Source organism: Panthera onca, chromosome D4, assembly GCF_046562875.1.
Source record: "Panthera onca isolate mPanOnc1 chromosome D4, mPanOnc1 haplotype 2, whole genome shotgun sequence".
Lineage (NCBI taxonomy): Eukaryota > Metazoa > Chordata > Mammalia > Carnivora > Felidae > Panthera > Panthera onca.
This window is the reverse complement of record NC_138351.1, coordinates 67,003,350-67,019,004: the sequence shown is the minus strand read 5'-3', so window position 1 is coordinate 67,019,004 and position 15,655 is coordinate 67,003,350. Positions and strand designations below refer to the sequence as shown.

The window sequence follows — 15,655 nt, the reverse complement described above, 5'->3', positions numbered from 1 at the left end:
AACCTGTGGTTATCAATTTGTTTAACACGAGGCCATTGGGGGTACCTGGGTGGCTCCGTCGGTTAAGCTTCCAACTCTTGATTTCAGCTCAAGATCTGAAGGTTTGTGAGCTTGAGCCCCGCATCAGGCTCTGTGCTATGTGGAGCCCACTTGGGATTCTCTCTCTCTCGCTCTCGCTCTCGCTCTCGCTCGCTCTCGCTCTCGCTCGCTCTCGCTCTCTCTCGCTCTCTCTCGCTCTCGCTCTCACTCTCGCTCTCTCTCTCGCTCTCTCTCTCGCTCTCTCTTTCTCTCTCTCTCTCTGTACATGTGCATGCTCCCTCTCTCCCTCTATCTCTCAATAAACACACAAAAAAAAGAAAGAAAGAAAAGAAAAAAGAAAAAGAAATAGTTAAAAAAAATGAGGCCATCAATATTTTTCTCCACCTGCCCCATTGTGCTGACTACTTTTTTTTTTTAAACTTATTAAATGAAAATAAAATACTATTTCTCGGCAGGCTTGAAGCTTCAGGATTTCCTAGTGGACAATGAAACCTTCTCTGGATTCCTGACTTACAACCTCTCTCTGCCAAGGCCTACTGTGGACAAAATGCTGGGGGCTGATGTCAGTCTCCACAAGGTAAGCTGTAAGATTTGGCTTCCTTGGGGGGCTGATGGCAGTTACACTGTTTGAGAGTCCCTGTCTTTGTAATGGTGCTCAAGTTCACCTTCACCAGCTTTCACTTCTCTGCCCAGGCTGGCATTGCCCCACCATCCAGAGAGTGGAATGTGCAGCCTGGTGTCGTGGGCCAGCTGGTTGAGATAAAACTGGTTTCCTGCCTATCAACTAGCATTTGTTGATAACATCCCCGTAAAGGGGAAGGGAGATGAATTGAAGTTAAGATAAACATTTAAAAAAAAATTTTTTTTACAGTTCTGAGATGGTAATCAGAGTTGAGGAGTATTGATCAGAGCAACTATCTATAAAATCTAAGACAGGAGATTTTAAAAGTTGATGCTTCCTTTAATGATGGACAAAAAAAAATCTATAAGGAGAAAATGTTTTTTTTTTTTTTTTCCTTAATTTGTAAAACCAGGAAGTAATGGTAGTTTATGTAGAATTTTAACCTTAGATTCTCAGACCCCTTCCTTTGGCATAATTGGATATCATACAGCTCCTGGGCTGTGAGTAGCAGACCCTGATTGCATGGCTCTCGATTTTCATAGAAGGTTCTCCAGTGTATTCTCTGGCAGAAAGGGGCACTGCTTCTTTAGCCTGTCTCTTGTCTACACACTAGCTTATATCTTTACAATAAGCAGAAGCATTGGAAATGTTTATGCCTGATTAAAAAAAAAAAGTCTTCATTTTACGTGATGTAGAATTTTTAAAATTAGAAAAATGTGCTTACTGCTTGCCTTTATAAAACAAGGAAAATATGCCTTGTGTTTACCAGTTGTATGGTCGGGAGATGGGCCAAAGGTAGCAGTCTTGTTAAAACAGTTGCATTTAGCATAATTTCCATTTCCCCCTGCCAGTATCATCTCTGTCCCATCAGGTTAGTTTAAAATAAGGGGCATCCTATGCATGGAGGTGGTCCTTGCATAGTATTAGAATCTCTCTGTGGTCGGTGCTCTCAAACACCGATACTGAAGGTAGGCTGACGGCAAGGACTGCTTAGAGAAAGGAGGAAAACTGAAGTACACTTGCGTGTCTGGCAGTAGGTGAAAACTTACCGGAAACCATGGCAGGCCAAGTGCTCTGTAACGTTAGAAGGCTGCATAGGTCTGGAGAGGCTCTTGATCCATCACTCATTCTAGATTTCACTACCAGCAGGTCAAGCTGCATTAATTTAAACAGGAGAGGTAATAATGGAGTAATACAGAGTCTACATCATCCATCCATTCCACAAATATTCACTGTCTGTAATGTTTCAGCACTGTGGACAAGAAAAGTGAGCAAGAAAAACAAGCCCCTCCTCTTACTGAATTTGCTGTCTAATTGGACAGTAAGGACCATGTATGAAGAAGGGCAGTTTATTGAGGCCCAGAAAAGCTAATTAAGTAAACAAAATACGGCCAAGGAAAGGCTCTCCAGGGGTCTGCTCTAATGAATACTTAAGAGTGACTTAGAATTGGCCTTCAATGAGATGAAAAAGAGGCTCAGCTTTCTGTTACTCTGCTCTGGGGCAAATCAAATGAAGAGTTCCAAATTCTGAAATTGCTTCAACATAGTTTTTTGGATCAGTGAAATAGCTATACCTACAAATAAATAGTATGAATGCTTTTTTTTTTTCATAATTTGGTCCAACCCCAGTTTAAGATCGCATAAGTTCCAAAATAATGGGAGTTTTTTTCTCTAATAAAAGTGGTTTCAGGAGTTTGAACTCTCAATTCCTATTTGCTGAATCATGTGTCCCATTTTTGAGACAAAGAGTTGGACTCAGGATTTCCCTTCACAAGGACAAGAGCGTGGGAGATGATGAGTCAAACACAACATCCAGGCTTTAAGTTTTCTGTTGGATTGTGCCGTGATACATTCCAAAGTTGGGTAAAGAGATCTGATGCAGTGGACTATTGCAATGGTGTCCATGCTTCAAAGCTATATTGGCCCACCACCTACCCCATCTTCTTAATCCAGTTTCCCTTGACTCTTTTTGCATGAAATGCTTCCAGGTATTTTTGCAAGGCTACCAGTTACATTTGACCAATCTGTGCAGTGGATCAAAATTAGAAGAGGTGATTCAACTTGGTGACCAAGAAGTTTCCACGCTGTGCGGCTTGCCAAGGGAGAAACTGGATGCAGCAGAGCAAGTACTTCGTTCCAACGTGGACATCCTGAAGCCGATCCTGGTGAGTATGCTTGCTGTGTGGAGAAGCTTCAAGCACTAATACTTTTGGAATGTGAACATTTTCCCTGGACAACATAACTTTGTTTTTGTGGAAACATAAGCCTGGCTGGGAATTTGAGAGATAATTTAACTCATTTGTATTCTGTTCTTTCAAACTTCTGGGCTTTTTCCCAAAAGGTAAAAGGGGGAAGAATGAGTTGGGTATGGCTCTGAGTCTAAACCTAAGGTCCCTTGTGCCTGTTTCAATCAGAGAAAACCTATTTTTTATGTTGTGGGTTTTTTTATATTGTAATTTGAGATTATAAGAGTTCATTTGAAGAAAGAGTTCTCCAGATTAAAAACAAATCTCAGAAATCTTTGGGAAGATGGACATCCATTCTTAAAAAGCATATCAACAAGGAGACACTGAGCTGTCACAGTGGGAAAACCTTAGAATTGGATGGGAGTACCCGTAATCATTAGATTAACCAATGGCGGAATTATACTTACAGAAAAAGGAAATTGCAACAAAGTCTGATCAGCCTAGGAAGCAATAGTTCAGAGAAGCAGTCTGAGAGTATACATGTTCATTCTTAATCAAAGAATACAGATGAACCTGAGCATTTTAGCCATCAGAGGGTTGTGTACAGTTCTAGAACTGGTGGATTTCTTTGGTTTTTTGAGAGCTCTTGTGACCTGCCTCTCCAACAACATCATTTAGCCTCCAGTGTTCTGATTTCCTACTCACCAGATAGCACTCTGAGTTGTCAGTAGAATCTCTTAATACGAGGGAAAGAGCCTTGGAAGAAGTATGTGCCTGAAAAGACATGTTCCTCATTATAATAACAAGAAATCAGAATCCTCTGGGACTTTGTGCAAGCATGATTTCTTTATAGGGAGATCCATTCTCCTGAGGCTTCTAAGAATGGTTTCTAGACTTTGTGCCTGGATTGTACCCTAGAAAGTGACCTTTAGAAACCTCTCCTGAGGTTTACATGCTAGACCGACTATCAAGAAGTTCTTGCAGCCTTGTTGGGACACCTGGGTGGCTTAGTCAGTTAAGCACCTGACTCTTGGTTTTGGCTCAGGTCATGATCTCACAGTTTGTGAGTTTGAGCCCCATGTGGGACTCTGTGCTGATGGTGCCAGGCCTGCTCGGGATTCTCTCTTTCCTCTTCTCTCTTTGCCCCTCACCTGCTTGTTCTCTTTGTCTCAATAAATAAACTTAAAAATTTTTATTATAAATTAAAAAAAAATAAAGTTCTTGTATCCTCCTTGACTCTATGATGCTGTAGCTTCTGCCTGAGTAGGTAGTAAGAAAAATGGGTGAGTTTTAGGTTTGTTTTTTTTTTTTTTGTGGCAAGGTTGATGGTGAACCAGTTGGTATGAAGGGCGTAGGCCTAATGCTTAAGATCTGTTTTTGTTTGTAAAACATTTTTTTTAATGTTTTTATTTATTTTTGAAGGAGAGACAGAGCGTGAGCAGGGGAGGAGCAGAGAGAGAGGAAGATATAGAATTTGAAGCAGTCAAGCAGCTCTAAGCTGTCAGCATAGAGCCCGATGTAGGGCTTGAACTCACGAACTGTGAGATCATGACCTGAGCTAAAGTCGGACGCTTAACCGACTGAGCCACCCAGGTGCCCTAAGATATGTTTTTGTTTTATTCCAGTAGTAGTATTTTCTGTTTCAGTTAGAAAAAAATACTGAGTTGCTTTGTTCAATAGTCTGGTATTCTATTGGTTAATGTTTCTATAGTGTAATTTCAAATAAGATCTATATTTCTGAATGTGGATGTTTGCAGTCCCAGATGACTGGTCTCCGTGGCTACATTAGCTCATTTGTGCAGACACGTAGCCTGTTGGCACTTGTTGCATTGTGCCAGAAAGATGGTTATAAATGGTAGACCATTTCCTTGTATAGTTTTGGCTGTTTTGCTTTATTTCAGTACAAGGCAGAAATGTTCACTCAGCCAGAATGATGCACATTTTGGAAATATGGGTGCTTTTAGAAGTCCTAGTAACTTATATTGGTGCCCATTCATCATTCGTTTCTGTTTAATCATTAAACACTTACTGTGTGCACAACCCAGAAAATCCTTCCACTCACACAATGTCTGAATTGGACTCCAAGTAGAATGACAGCACAGCCTTCGTGATCTGACAATCACCAACTTAGGTTTCAACTGAAAATCCCTCCCTGGTTGGGAGGGTTGGCATGATAGGGTACATGGACATGTGCCATCAACACTGTCAGCTATGTTGCAGCCCATTCTGGTATAGTTGTGTCTTCTTGATTTATGACTGGGTATTAAGGTCACTGCCATATGCTTTTTGCACATTTCTTATGCCCAGGGAGTATTTCCGGTTCTGCTTCTGCCTGTCTGCTGTTGCTGAAAACTCTGTCTCCATAAAGTCAGAAAATGAGGTTCTTGAATCATAGTGAGTGGTCAAAATTGTTCTGTGGAAAGGTGATTTTGGAGGATACCTTTGGGATAAAATGACTTCTAAACATTTTGAAATGTGACTCTCATTTCTTGAGTTAAACAGGGCCTTAACTGGAGCACTGGAATTGATACTGCATTTACATCAAGCAGACTTTTACTCCTGCCATTTGGTTAACATTTCAGCCACTTTGATGGTAAATGAATATGACCTGCGACATCATTGCGCATGGGCAGTTAATCACACCAAGAAACACAACAGGAGAAGCAACCAGATGTCAGGCCCAGCCTTGGAGGGAGAGAAACTGTGCTGTCAATTTGTGTTTCTGTACCCAAAGCAGATTTTCAGGGAAGACCTGTTTTGAAGCATTTCTCCTCTTATTTTTGTTTTTTGTTGTTTGTTTTTTTGTTTTTTGTTGTTGTCGGTGGTGGTATGGATGTGTCCCTGTTCTTCAGCCAAGATATTCTTCCTCCTGGGCCTCCTCTGTCTCTTGATGACCTTTGGACAATAGTGTTTTGACAACATGGGGGAGGTATGGCAGAGTGGCCGGGGGCATGGGCTTGAGGTCAGCTGCATCTAGGTTCAAATGCACGGCCTTAGCAGTTTTACCAGTTGGGTGACCTTGGCTAAATTTAGTGTCAGTAAGCCTCAGTTTCCTCTTCTTTTACATATAGATAATCTAGTTTACCCTTTGTTGTGATTATTGGTCGTGCATATGAAGAACATGACAAGGGGTCTGGCATGCATTAGGTGTTCAGTAAATAGAAGTTAATCATCACTAGAACTGTTTTCATGCTGAAGGCAATTGCTGGCGAGATAGAAATTTTCTTCTGTGTTAGGTATCCATCCTAACCAAGCAAAGTAGCTCTGAAGAACATTTCAGTGAAAATTTTTATTCTTTGCCTAGATATTGTCAAGGCTTCTTACCTTCTAGATTCTTATTCATGAGCATACCTCAATTATTTATACCTTGAATGAAAATGAATACTGGATGTCAGAATTCTATTGCATCCTTAAAGTTCTCTGGGATTAATAGTGGTTTCCATTAGGCATTCTTTTAATTTAAAAACCTATTCATTTATTGAACTATGTTGAGTTCATTTTATATGTCAGGTATGTTTTGGGAGCTAGACTCTGCTGAGATCCTCACAAAGATGGCTTCTGATGAGTACAAGGTTAGGTCAATACATGAAATATATGTCCAGGATACATGCATTTATGGAGGGAGACTTGTGTTCATAGTACTTGTACCATTGAGATAACCTCTAGCAGGGGATTGTAGCCATCTAGCAGTGACTTCTTTTTTTTTTTTTTTTTTTAATTTTTTAATGTTTATTTATTTTTGAGAGATAGAGAGAGAGTAGGGGAGGGGCAGAGAGGGAGACATGGAACTCGAAGTAGGCTCCAGGCTCCACGCTGTCAGCAGAGAGCCCAACATGGGGCTCAAACTCACGAACTGCGAGATCATGACCTGAGCTGAAGTCAGATGCTTTACCAACTGAGCCACCCAGGCACCCATCAGTGACTTCTTTTGTCTCACTGCTCAGCAAGGTGGATTTGGCTGTTCTAGTTGTCTGGGCAGGTGAACTTCCCCTTGCCTTCCTTGTGGGTCCTTCCTGAAGCAGCACCTACCTTTTCCAGACAGGAGAAATCTATATGGGGGCTTCTCTCTGCTGTCTTCCAGTAACTTGCAATCTGTTTTGGACTGCAAGAAAGAGCCATATTAGTGGATCAGCAAATTTTGGCCAGAGGGATTTGCTTCTCTTGTCAAGTCCTTGCTGGTTGCATTTGTTCTTTTATTGCTGTAACAAATAGCCACACACCTAGCAGCTTAAAACAAAATGAATTTATTAGTTCATAATCCTGTAGGCCAGAAGTCTGGGTACAGTGTGGTTCACCTGGGCCTACTCCTTATTGTTGCACAAGATTGAAATCAAAGGGTTTACAGAGCTGGATTCCTTTTTCGAGGCTCTGAGGATGCCTCTGCTTCTGAGCTCATTCAGGTTGTTAGCTGAATTCAGTTCCTTGCAGTTGTAGGACTGAGGTCTCTGTTTCCTGGCTGGATGTCAGCTAGAGGTGGGTCTTTGGTCTTAGAGGCTGCCATCATTCCTTCCCATGATTTTCATGTGGCCCCTGTTCCAGCCACAGTGGGTTAAGACCCCCTCATGCTTTAAATTTCTGTATTTTTCTCTGCCACATCTCTCTGCTTCTAGCCAGAGAAAGTTCTCTCACTTTATGGGTTCATGTGATTAGATTGGACTCATCTAGATGATATAGGATAATCTCCCTGTTTTAACCTCTATAACTTTAATTATATCTGTAAAGTATAATTTACCATGTGATCTAACATATTCAGGTGCCTGGGACTAGGATGTGGACTGCTTTGGGGAGGGCACTCATCCTGCCACAGATGTCTTTTAACTGAAAGGTATATTTCATTATGTCTTTGAGGTGCTTCCTCAGTGCTCTCGGCTTTTTATTAACTCCTCGTCAGCTCTGTACATTTTCTTGCCCATATTCTGAGAGTGACTCTAAAGCATAATAAACACTACCTATTAGGGTTTTTAATGCACAAACCAAAGACAGCAGTGACTTTGTGAAGTAGAATGTCTCTGAACAAGATGTGACTTAAAATAAGGCACCAAAGCTTCAGCCATGAGCATGGCAGACAAACGCACGTGGAGCTTTTATTCTAGTGGGCACTGGGAACCAACTTTTAGGCTGACATTGGGAATTTGAGGAATACTTCACAGGTCCTAGGTCTGTAGAGTGAGGGCTATCCTCTCATTCCAGCTTCACTAACGAACCCCCAGAAGCTCCCTAACAACAATCTTTGCCAGCATGGGACACTGTAAGCCATGGTGGAAAGAATGTGGGGTTAGATAGGCTTGCCTTCTGGTCTTGGCTCGCCATTGTCTTGGTGATGTGAAAATGGTGTCTGATTCTTGAGTTAGGAAGGAAAGGTATACAGACTTCTCTCCATCTTCGTAGCAACTTGGGTATTGCACAACCATGTAGTTAGATCGTCTTGACCTCTGATGATACCTTTACCTTGGAAGGGAAAGTTCTGTTTCTGTAGAACAAAGAGTTCTGTTCACATGTCTTCTGATGCATGCAGCATATTCTTGCAAAGGCAGAACTCAGTTCATGGGACAAAGGAGGTAAAGTGAGTGGTGCCCTGAGGTCCCTAGAAGACCAGTGATCTCACAGCTGGGCTGTGTATAGATTGAAGGAACAGATGGAGAAGGGGTGAACGAAGTCATTCTTGTCTTGAAAGCTCTTTGTTTAGCGTCTTCTTGATCCTTAGACAAAGGCTTAGAATATAGATGGGGCTTGGCTCATTCCTTTTTGGGGCTGCATACTTGAACTTATCACATCCAGCCCTTAAAGCATTTGTGTGGGTTTTTTTTGCAGGAGAAAACAGCTGCTTTTCTTCTCCTGCATAAAACTCAGACGCTTGTGGGAGGTATCAGATTTTGTTTGGCCTTGTTTGATGGTACTGCCCATCAAACAGATGGTACACCTGTTGTCAGTACATGCTTTCATCTGGCAATCAGCTGCAATCCTTACATTTGGTAAATGACATACCTCAAGGATTGTCTCTCAAGACTGTGTTTACTTAATTCCTATAGGTAAAGGGGAGCACACAACTAGAGCTAAATTGGTGAATATAGCAGAGTGTTAATAGGACTATTCACTCACGAATAGGACTATTCAACTCATTTTTGCCTCAGTTATACTATTTTTTCCTTGAAGAGTGCCACTCTTCCTCCCACTCCCCACCCCCCCCCCCCGCCCCCCGCCTTTGGACCTTAGATTCCTTCTTTTTTTTTTTTTATTAATTTCTTTAAAATTTAAATCCAAGTTAACATATAATAATGATTCAGGACTAGAATTTAGTTATTCATCACTTCCTGTAACACCCAGTACTCATCGCAACAAGTGCCTCCTTAATGCCCATCACCCATTTAACCCATCCCCCACCCAAAACCCCACCAGCAATGCTTCCGTTTGTTCTCTGTATTTAAAAGTCTCTTATTGTCTGGGCGCCTGGGTGGCTCACTTGGTTAAGCGTTCAACTTTGGCTCAGGTCATGATCTCACAGCTTGTGAGTTTGAGCCCCGTGTCGGGCTCTGTTTTTTTTTTTTTATTTATTTTTTTAAGTAAAAGTCTCTTACTGTTTGTCTCCCTCTCTGTTTTCATCTTATTTTTCCTTCCTTTCCCCTATGTTCATCTGTTCTGTTTCTTAAATTCCACATATGAGTAAAATCATCTGATATTTGTCTTTTTCTGACTATTTCACTTAGCATAATATACTCTATTTCTTAAATAAAGGTTTAGATTTTATTTTGGTCCTAAATTCTGTGGTAGTAGATGTATTTAACTGTTAAGAAACTGCAAAAAAGTATTTAATGCATTAAACACATCACATTTAAAACTTAATATTTAAATTGTTGAATTGTTTTTAAAAGATTAGTCCCTCCCTCAGACAGGAGTTTTATAGTTCCCTACTTTGACAAGAAATATTAAAATATTCCTCAAAGGAAAACTTCATTGTCATGTAAATCATTGGAAAGAGATAGGGTATCTTCTGGGCAGTGTGGTCTTTGTGCCTGGTATCTGGCTTACTTATTTTCAATTTGAACTAAAACATATTGTTCTAGCCCTGGGTCGGATTTTCTGAATATGGGCAAAGTGAAGTCGAGATTTTTAGCCTACTTTGAGGGAATTTAAGAGAGGTTTGAAATGTCCTAAGGAACCCAAAGTAACATGCATTTGCAGGGGGAAAGTAAAATTGTGCGTTGTATTGAAAATCTTATTCAAATACATATACACCCACATTATTTGGTAGTAGAGTCCCTGAAAAATTGGGGGATGAGGATAAGATTTTTATAAACTGAAAAGAGTTTTCAATTAGACTTAATTTCACAGATGTTCTGTCTTCTGTTTCTATTTGGTTGTGACTTCTAATGCATTGATAATATTCTCTCCCAGTCTTTATTTTGTATAGTGATCATCCATAAGCAAACACTTAAATTAATTCATTCAGCAAATATTGAGCCCCGATCTGTGCCATGCGCTGGGCCAGGGACGCGGTGGTGAGCAAGGTACAGCTTTCTTTGTTTCCCTGCTGCTGGGCAGTGAATGGGACAGGCCAGGAATCCAGCACATGCATCCTCAAAAAGGAAGGATGCAGAAGCCCAGGAATTGTCACCCTTTGCTGCCAATGTCTGCAGAGCCAGGTTTGGACTCATCCTGGGGGAGGAAGAGAGTTGATAGACAGTTGTATGGTAGTTTTGTGGGGGGATTACTGTTCTCCGATTCCAGGTGAGGAGGTCGATGTACCACTGGGCATCCTTGAGGGTCCCTTGCCAGCAGGTTTTGGCTGGCCACAGACTGGTTCAGTGTGGAATCTGTGCATGAGAAGAAACTCTCATGCCTTTCCAAATCGGCCAGCCCAATACCAGGGGCTCCTCCTCAAGAATTCACTGGTCACTCTTAAAACACTGCAGATGCTGAACCCTGCAACTTTCCTACCTTCTGAGGAAAGGAAACCAGATCATGACTGTTCTGAGGTGACTGATAAAGTATTGGCAAGCTGCCCAGATCTGCATGACCAGGCTGGACAGAACCCAGACCTCACCTTGTTCAGTGATGGTAGCAGTTTCGTCTACGTTCAAAAGGCAGGGTTTGCAATGACATGCCTTAATCTGAGCCCTCACCATTTGCAAGGACAAGCGAGTCGACTGACTCCCAGTACGCAGGCCTCAATGGGGCCCTCCTAACCCAGTCTTTGAGGATTAGGAAAGAAGCCTCTGTTAAGTTGGGACCTAAAGAATAAAAGTTAGCCAGGTAAAGAACAGGGAGAAGAAGTTCCAAACAGAAGACATGGTTTGTGTATGAAGAAGGTGGTATTTAGGGGAACTGCACATCATTGAGTAGTTTATAGTGGAGCAGATGGAGCTATGGGAAGCTTGATGGGAGAAGGAATAGTAAGATGAGATTGTGGAGGTGACCACAGATGAACTGAGGTAAACTTTGAGGAGCTATATTAGGCCGATGGGCCTCATCCTTAGAGCAAGGGAACCCACCCAAATGTTCCGGAGGGTGGGTGACTCGATGAGGTGAATTTAAATGCCCTTTGAGGCAGGACTTCTACCAGACCATCTCTTGGGCTTTTCTCTTGCTTTTGGCTTTTATTCCACAGACATTTCCTGGGTGCCAGCTTATTCTGTGCCAGGAACTATGTTGGATGCTGAGTTGAAATAAAACACCAGCTCAGAAATTAAAGTCAAATTGACTTTGCTAGGTTACTGCCTTTTTAATTTCCAGTCTTTTACAATTTAGTTGAGCTAGTAGGATGAAAGACCGTAATGAAATTGTCTGTTAGGCCCAGAAAAGACGGGGGCACAATGGCCTTTGTCATTCTTGGGCCAGCATTCCATAATGTCATGCTTTTAGGCAATGTTGCACTGTTGCGATTAACACATTTTGCAGAAATGGGTGGGAACCTTCAAGTAATACAATACACACTTGTCTGTTCTTCCTGTAATGATATTACAGTATTTAGTTATGATCTAAAAATATCTCATAATACATGAATTCTGGTTAGCTTCACACAGGTCATATAGTCCCTGGCTCAAGGTTTTATCTTTGCTCTTACTGTCTTTTTCACTTGCTTCCTGTGGTCAGTGGGGGACCTACAGGAGTTCATAGCCAAGGGAATATTTTTGTTTAGGAAAATAATAGTAGGAATTCAAAACTGTAAATTGTTTACTGGAAGTGTTTGGAAATACCAGTTGGCAAGCTTTGCCTGCCTTTGTCAAGTATTAGCAGGAGACCATAGTTAAGAGTAGGTACAGGCACATGGTTCTCAGGCTTCATTTTGTGGCTTGGTTTTAGGGCATGTTTCCTGGGGTTAATTTTATTTAGGGAATTTAGACATCTTTCACAGCTTGATAGGTAGTCAAGCCAATTTACACTCTTTATGCTTCTTTAACTCCTGCCCACGCCCCATCCTTTCCTCCTCCTCCCTTTTTTATGTCTCATTTAATTAAAAAGAAAAGTATGAAACAGTTAAAACTCACAAAAAGGCACAGAGAATAGTATAAAGAACACCCCTGTTTCATCATCCATCGTTTGCCTTGCTTGCTTCAGATTCTTTTCAAGAAAGAAAACGTGACAGGTATCCTCGATGCCACATGTGTGTCCCCATCTCTTTCCTCAGGTAATCACGATCCTGGAGTTCCATGTTTTTATGCTTGGTACCATGTATATGTTTTTGCATTCTGCTAATAACATTATATGGTATTGGTTTGTAGTGTTCACGTTGTATAAATGTGCATATTGATCTGCGGCTTGTCTTTTTCACTCAGCATTGTTCTTGGGATTTATCAGTATTGATACATGTGGCATCTGATTCATTTTAGCTGTTGCATGGTATTCCCTTTTTATATGTAAATTTTATTTAAAAATTTTTTTAAAATGTTTATTTTTGAGAGAGAGACAGAGTGCGAGTGGGGGAGGGGCAGAGAGAGAGAGAGACACAGAATCCGAAGCAGGCTCCAGGTTCTGAGCCTTCAGCACAGAACCCACGGACCACGAGAGCATGACCTGAGCTGGAGTCGGACGCTTAACTGACTGAGCCACCCAGACGCCCCTATACCTAAACTTCAAAAAATCCATTTGTCTATGGCTTAGATTTTTCACATTGTTTATGGTGTCTGTTGGTGCCTACTTTCTGCTTTTAAAAGTTGGAGTCATTTTTGCCACCTTGGTTTGGACTTTTTATATTTTGAGAAGGCCTTCCCACCCCAAGTTCATAAGTACATTTTCTGCTATGTATTTGTAACTTTTCATTTTTTACTTTTAGCTCTGTAATTTACCAAGAACTTAATTTTATATAGAGGTGTGAGACAGAAAATAGTAACTTTTCTTACATGAATGACTAGTTCCAGCGACACTAATTGATTAGCCCATCCTTTCTCCATGAATTTGTATTATTAAGTTCGCAGATTCTCATCAGTCTGTTCCCTGTATTTACTTTTCCAAACACAGAAAAGTAAAAATGAGTCCTGAGCAAAATACCTGGATGATCTGAGCTTTAAACGATGCTGAATTTGAATGGTATATGTGTGTTCTTTTTTTTAAAACCCTGTAATGTTAACCCACACTTGTGTACAACTCTACCAACACATCTTCGAAAGTGGGAATTTATTTGTATGGGCAATAGGTTGCCAATACTTACATTCATGAACACTGAGCATTTAATCTCAACAATTAGTGTAAAAGAGATCCTAATAATGACGTTGATTGTCCTATTACTTGCGGATGGATTCAGCCAGTGCTTCTCTTAGAGACCAAAACCTAGAACAGTTTAAACCAACCAGAGCTCAGACCACTGACAGCAGCCACATAGTAAGATGCAGTATTGCATTTGTGTCTGAATATGTAAAGGTCTGATATCCATGGTAAATGTGATGAAGTCCTTAGATTTAGGTCTGTGGTCCACTGTGTTGCTCGTGGGTGAAATAGTCATGCAGTGCATGCATGGATTTTTGCTGAATTGTGTAGCTTTTAAAACAAGAAGAATAAGCCTGCCCCAAAGGTAAGACCTTTAAGTTGAAAAACCTGATAGAAAAATTGTTACCTATGCAAGTTTATGTTCATACAGGTGAGGAAGACCTAGTCTAAAAACAACATGAACTGCCAATTGATCTGTACCCTTCAGGGGAAAGATGACTGCTACTGGTGACAACAAGCCAGTGTTTTAGCTAAGGTTTTAGATACCTGGTCTTTTGCACTTAGTGGCTGCCCAGCCACTCACTTGGTGTGGTGTTCTGGCCTCCTCTGCATTTGGCGCCATTTCTGATCCCATTCAAGTCCAGGTGAACTGACTGGCTTCACCATCCAAAGCAGATCGCATCGTGTTGACCAGATGTGGAATGCACAAACAACCACCTTTGTGCAAAGCATGCTGTGAAAAAAAGGCGTGAACATTGTCCAGGGGCCATTGGCTTAGTGGTTCTCAAACTTCTATGTGTAAAAAAAGTCCTGAGGCTTCCTGGCTCACATGTCTAGCATCTGAATCAGTAGGTCTCAGACGGCTGGGAGACTGCATGTTTAACAAGCCGCCTAAGACCACACTGTATCAGTGAAACCTGGTCATTCACAATTCTGTCAAGCTCCATTGGTACCATGTAATGCCATATTTCCTTCTTGTAGATTCACTTCTTTTGCTTAAATAGATCTAGTTAGGAAAAAATACTATACCTTTGCTGTAAACGTAAAATCAGTATCACTGTATATAGAAGGTACACATACATGTGCATTAAGATAAATGTGTGTGTGTGTGCCTATATGTGTGTATATGTATGTAGGTATAGATATACACATATACCTAAACATAGGTTATGATTTTTCCTTCAGGTTTTTCAATTTAAATGTCAGCTTTGGGGCAAGTTTATGTGTGTGTGTGTGTGTGTGTGTGTGTTTGTGTGTGTGTGTGTGTTTGTGTATATGTGTGATGTAAATAGAATCTATATTTATATTTCATCCACTGAACATTACTTAATATAGTATACGTTTCATCTACTTAACATCTTTTGTTTCAGTTTTGCAAACACTGAGAAAGAGGGATTGTAGGGAAGAAAGAAGCATTTCATCTCAAGCCTTCAGGAATTAGGTCTTAGCCTTTCACTGAAGAGTATTAATGTTAGTAATCCTACATTGGGTGTGGCTGATGTGCTTTGAGAGGACAGTGGTAGCTCTCTGCTTAGCAGAGGGCAGGCCTCTCAACAGGAGAAACAGTTCCTGGAGAGCTAGCCAGGAAGCGGAAGGGAGGATGTATGCCTTTTCCGGAACTGGAAAACCCTTCAGTTTTGGTAGTAAACTTTTAAGGAAGGGAAGAGAAAGGCAGGGGTGAAATTTCTGAGAATTGTGAGGACGTGCTATGTGCCAGGCACTGCGTAAGGTGCTCTGCACATGGCCTGTAATTCAGTGTCCTTGACAGTGCTGAGATACGTGCACATCGTGAACTCCACTGCACAGTTGCGGAAACGGGGCATGGGGAATTGGAGTCATTTGCCTGGGGTTCAGTAGCCACCCCAGGTCCCCATAATCAGAGAAGAAGGGGCAGAGTGACAAGAGTCCTCAGAATCTTATTTCCATTCAGACTTTATAAAAGAAATGGGTTAACTACCAAATTTTAAGTTTTGAAAATGTACATTAAATTAACTTGGCATTTTTCTGCTACACAGTCCTGATCATGCCTCATCTTGTGGGCCTCATGGTAAGCACAAAAACACTTCACCTCTTCCGCCTTCCAATTAAGATCTCTTGGTTTGTAAAAGTTTTCCTTACTGTAGGTTCTGTAGGGTCGACTTTTAAGGTGATAACCTTTAGTTATGAT

General features: G+C 41.2%; 1 protein-coding gene across 3 annotated transcripts in view; it reads left to right on the top strand.

Moving 5' to 3' along the window:
* ABCA1 (ATP binding cassette subfamily A member 1) overlaps positions 1-15,655 on the top strand; it is a 133,462-nt gene that overhangs the window by 53,448 nt on the left and 64,359 nt on the right. For all 3 annotated transcript variants that reach the window (XM_078436624.2, XM_078436623.2, XM_078436625.2), the window contains exons 6-7: positions 495-616; positions 2,650-2,826. In XM_078436624.2, coding sequence (XP_078292750.1) covers positions 495-616; positions 2,650-2,826 — 299 coding nt within the window. The remainder of the gene's footprint in view (positions 1-494; positions 617-2,649; positions 2,827-15,655) is intronic.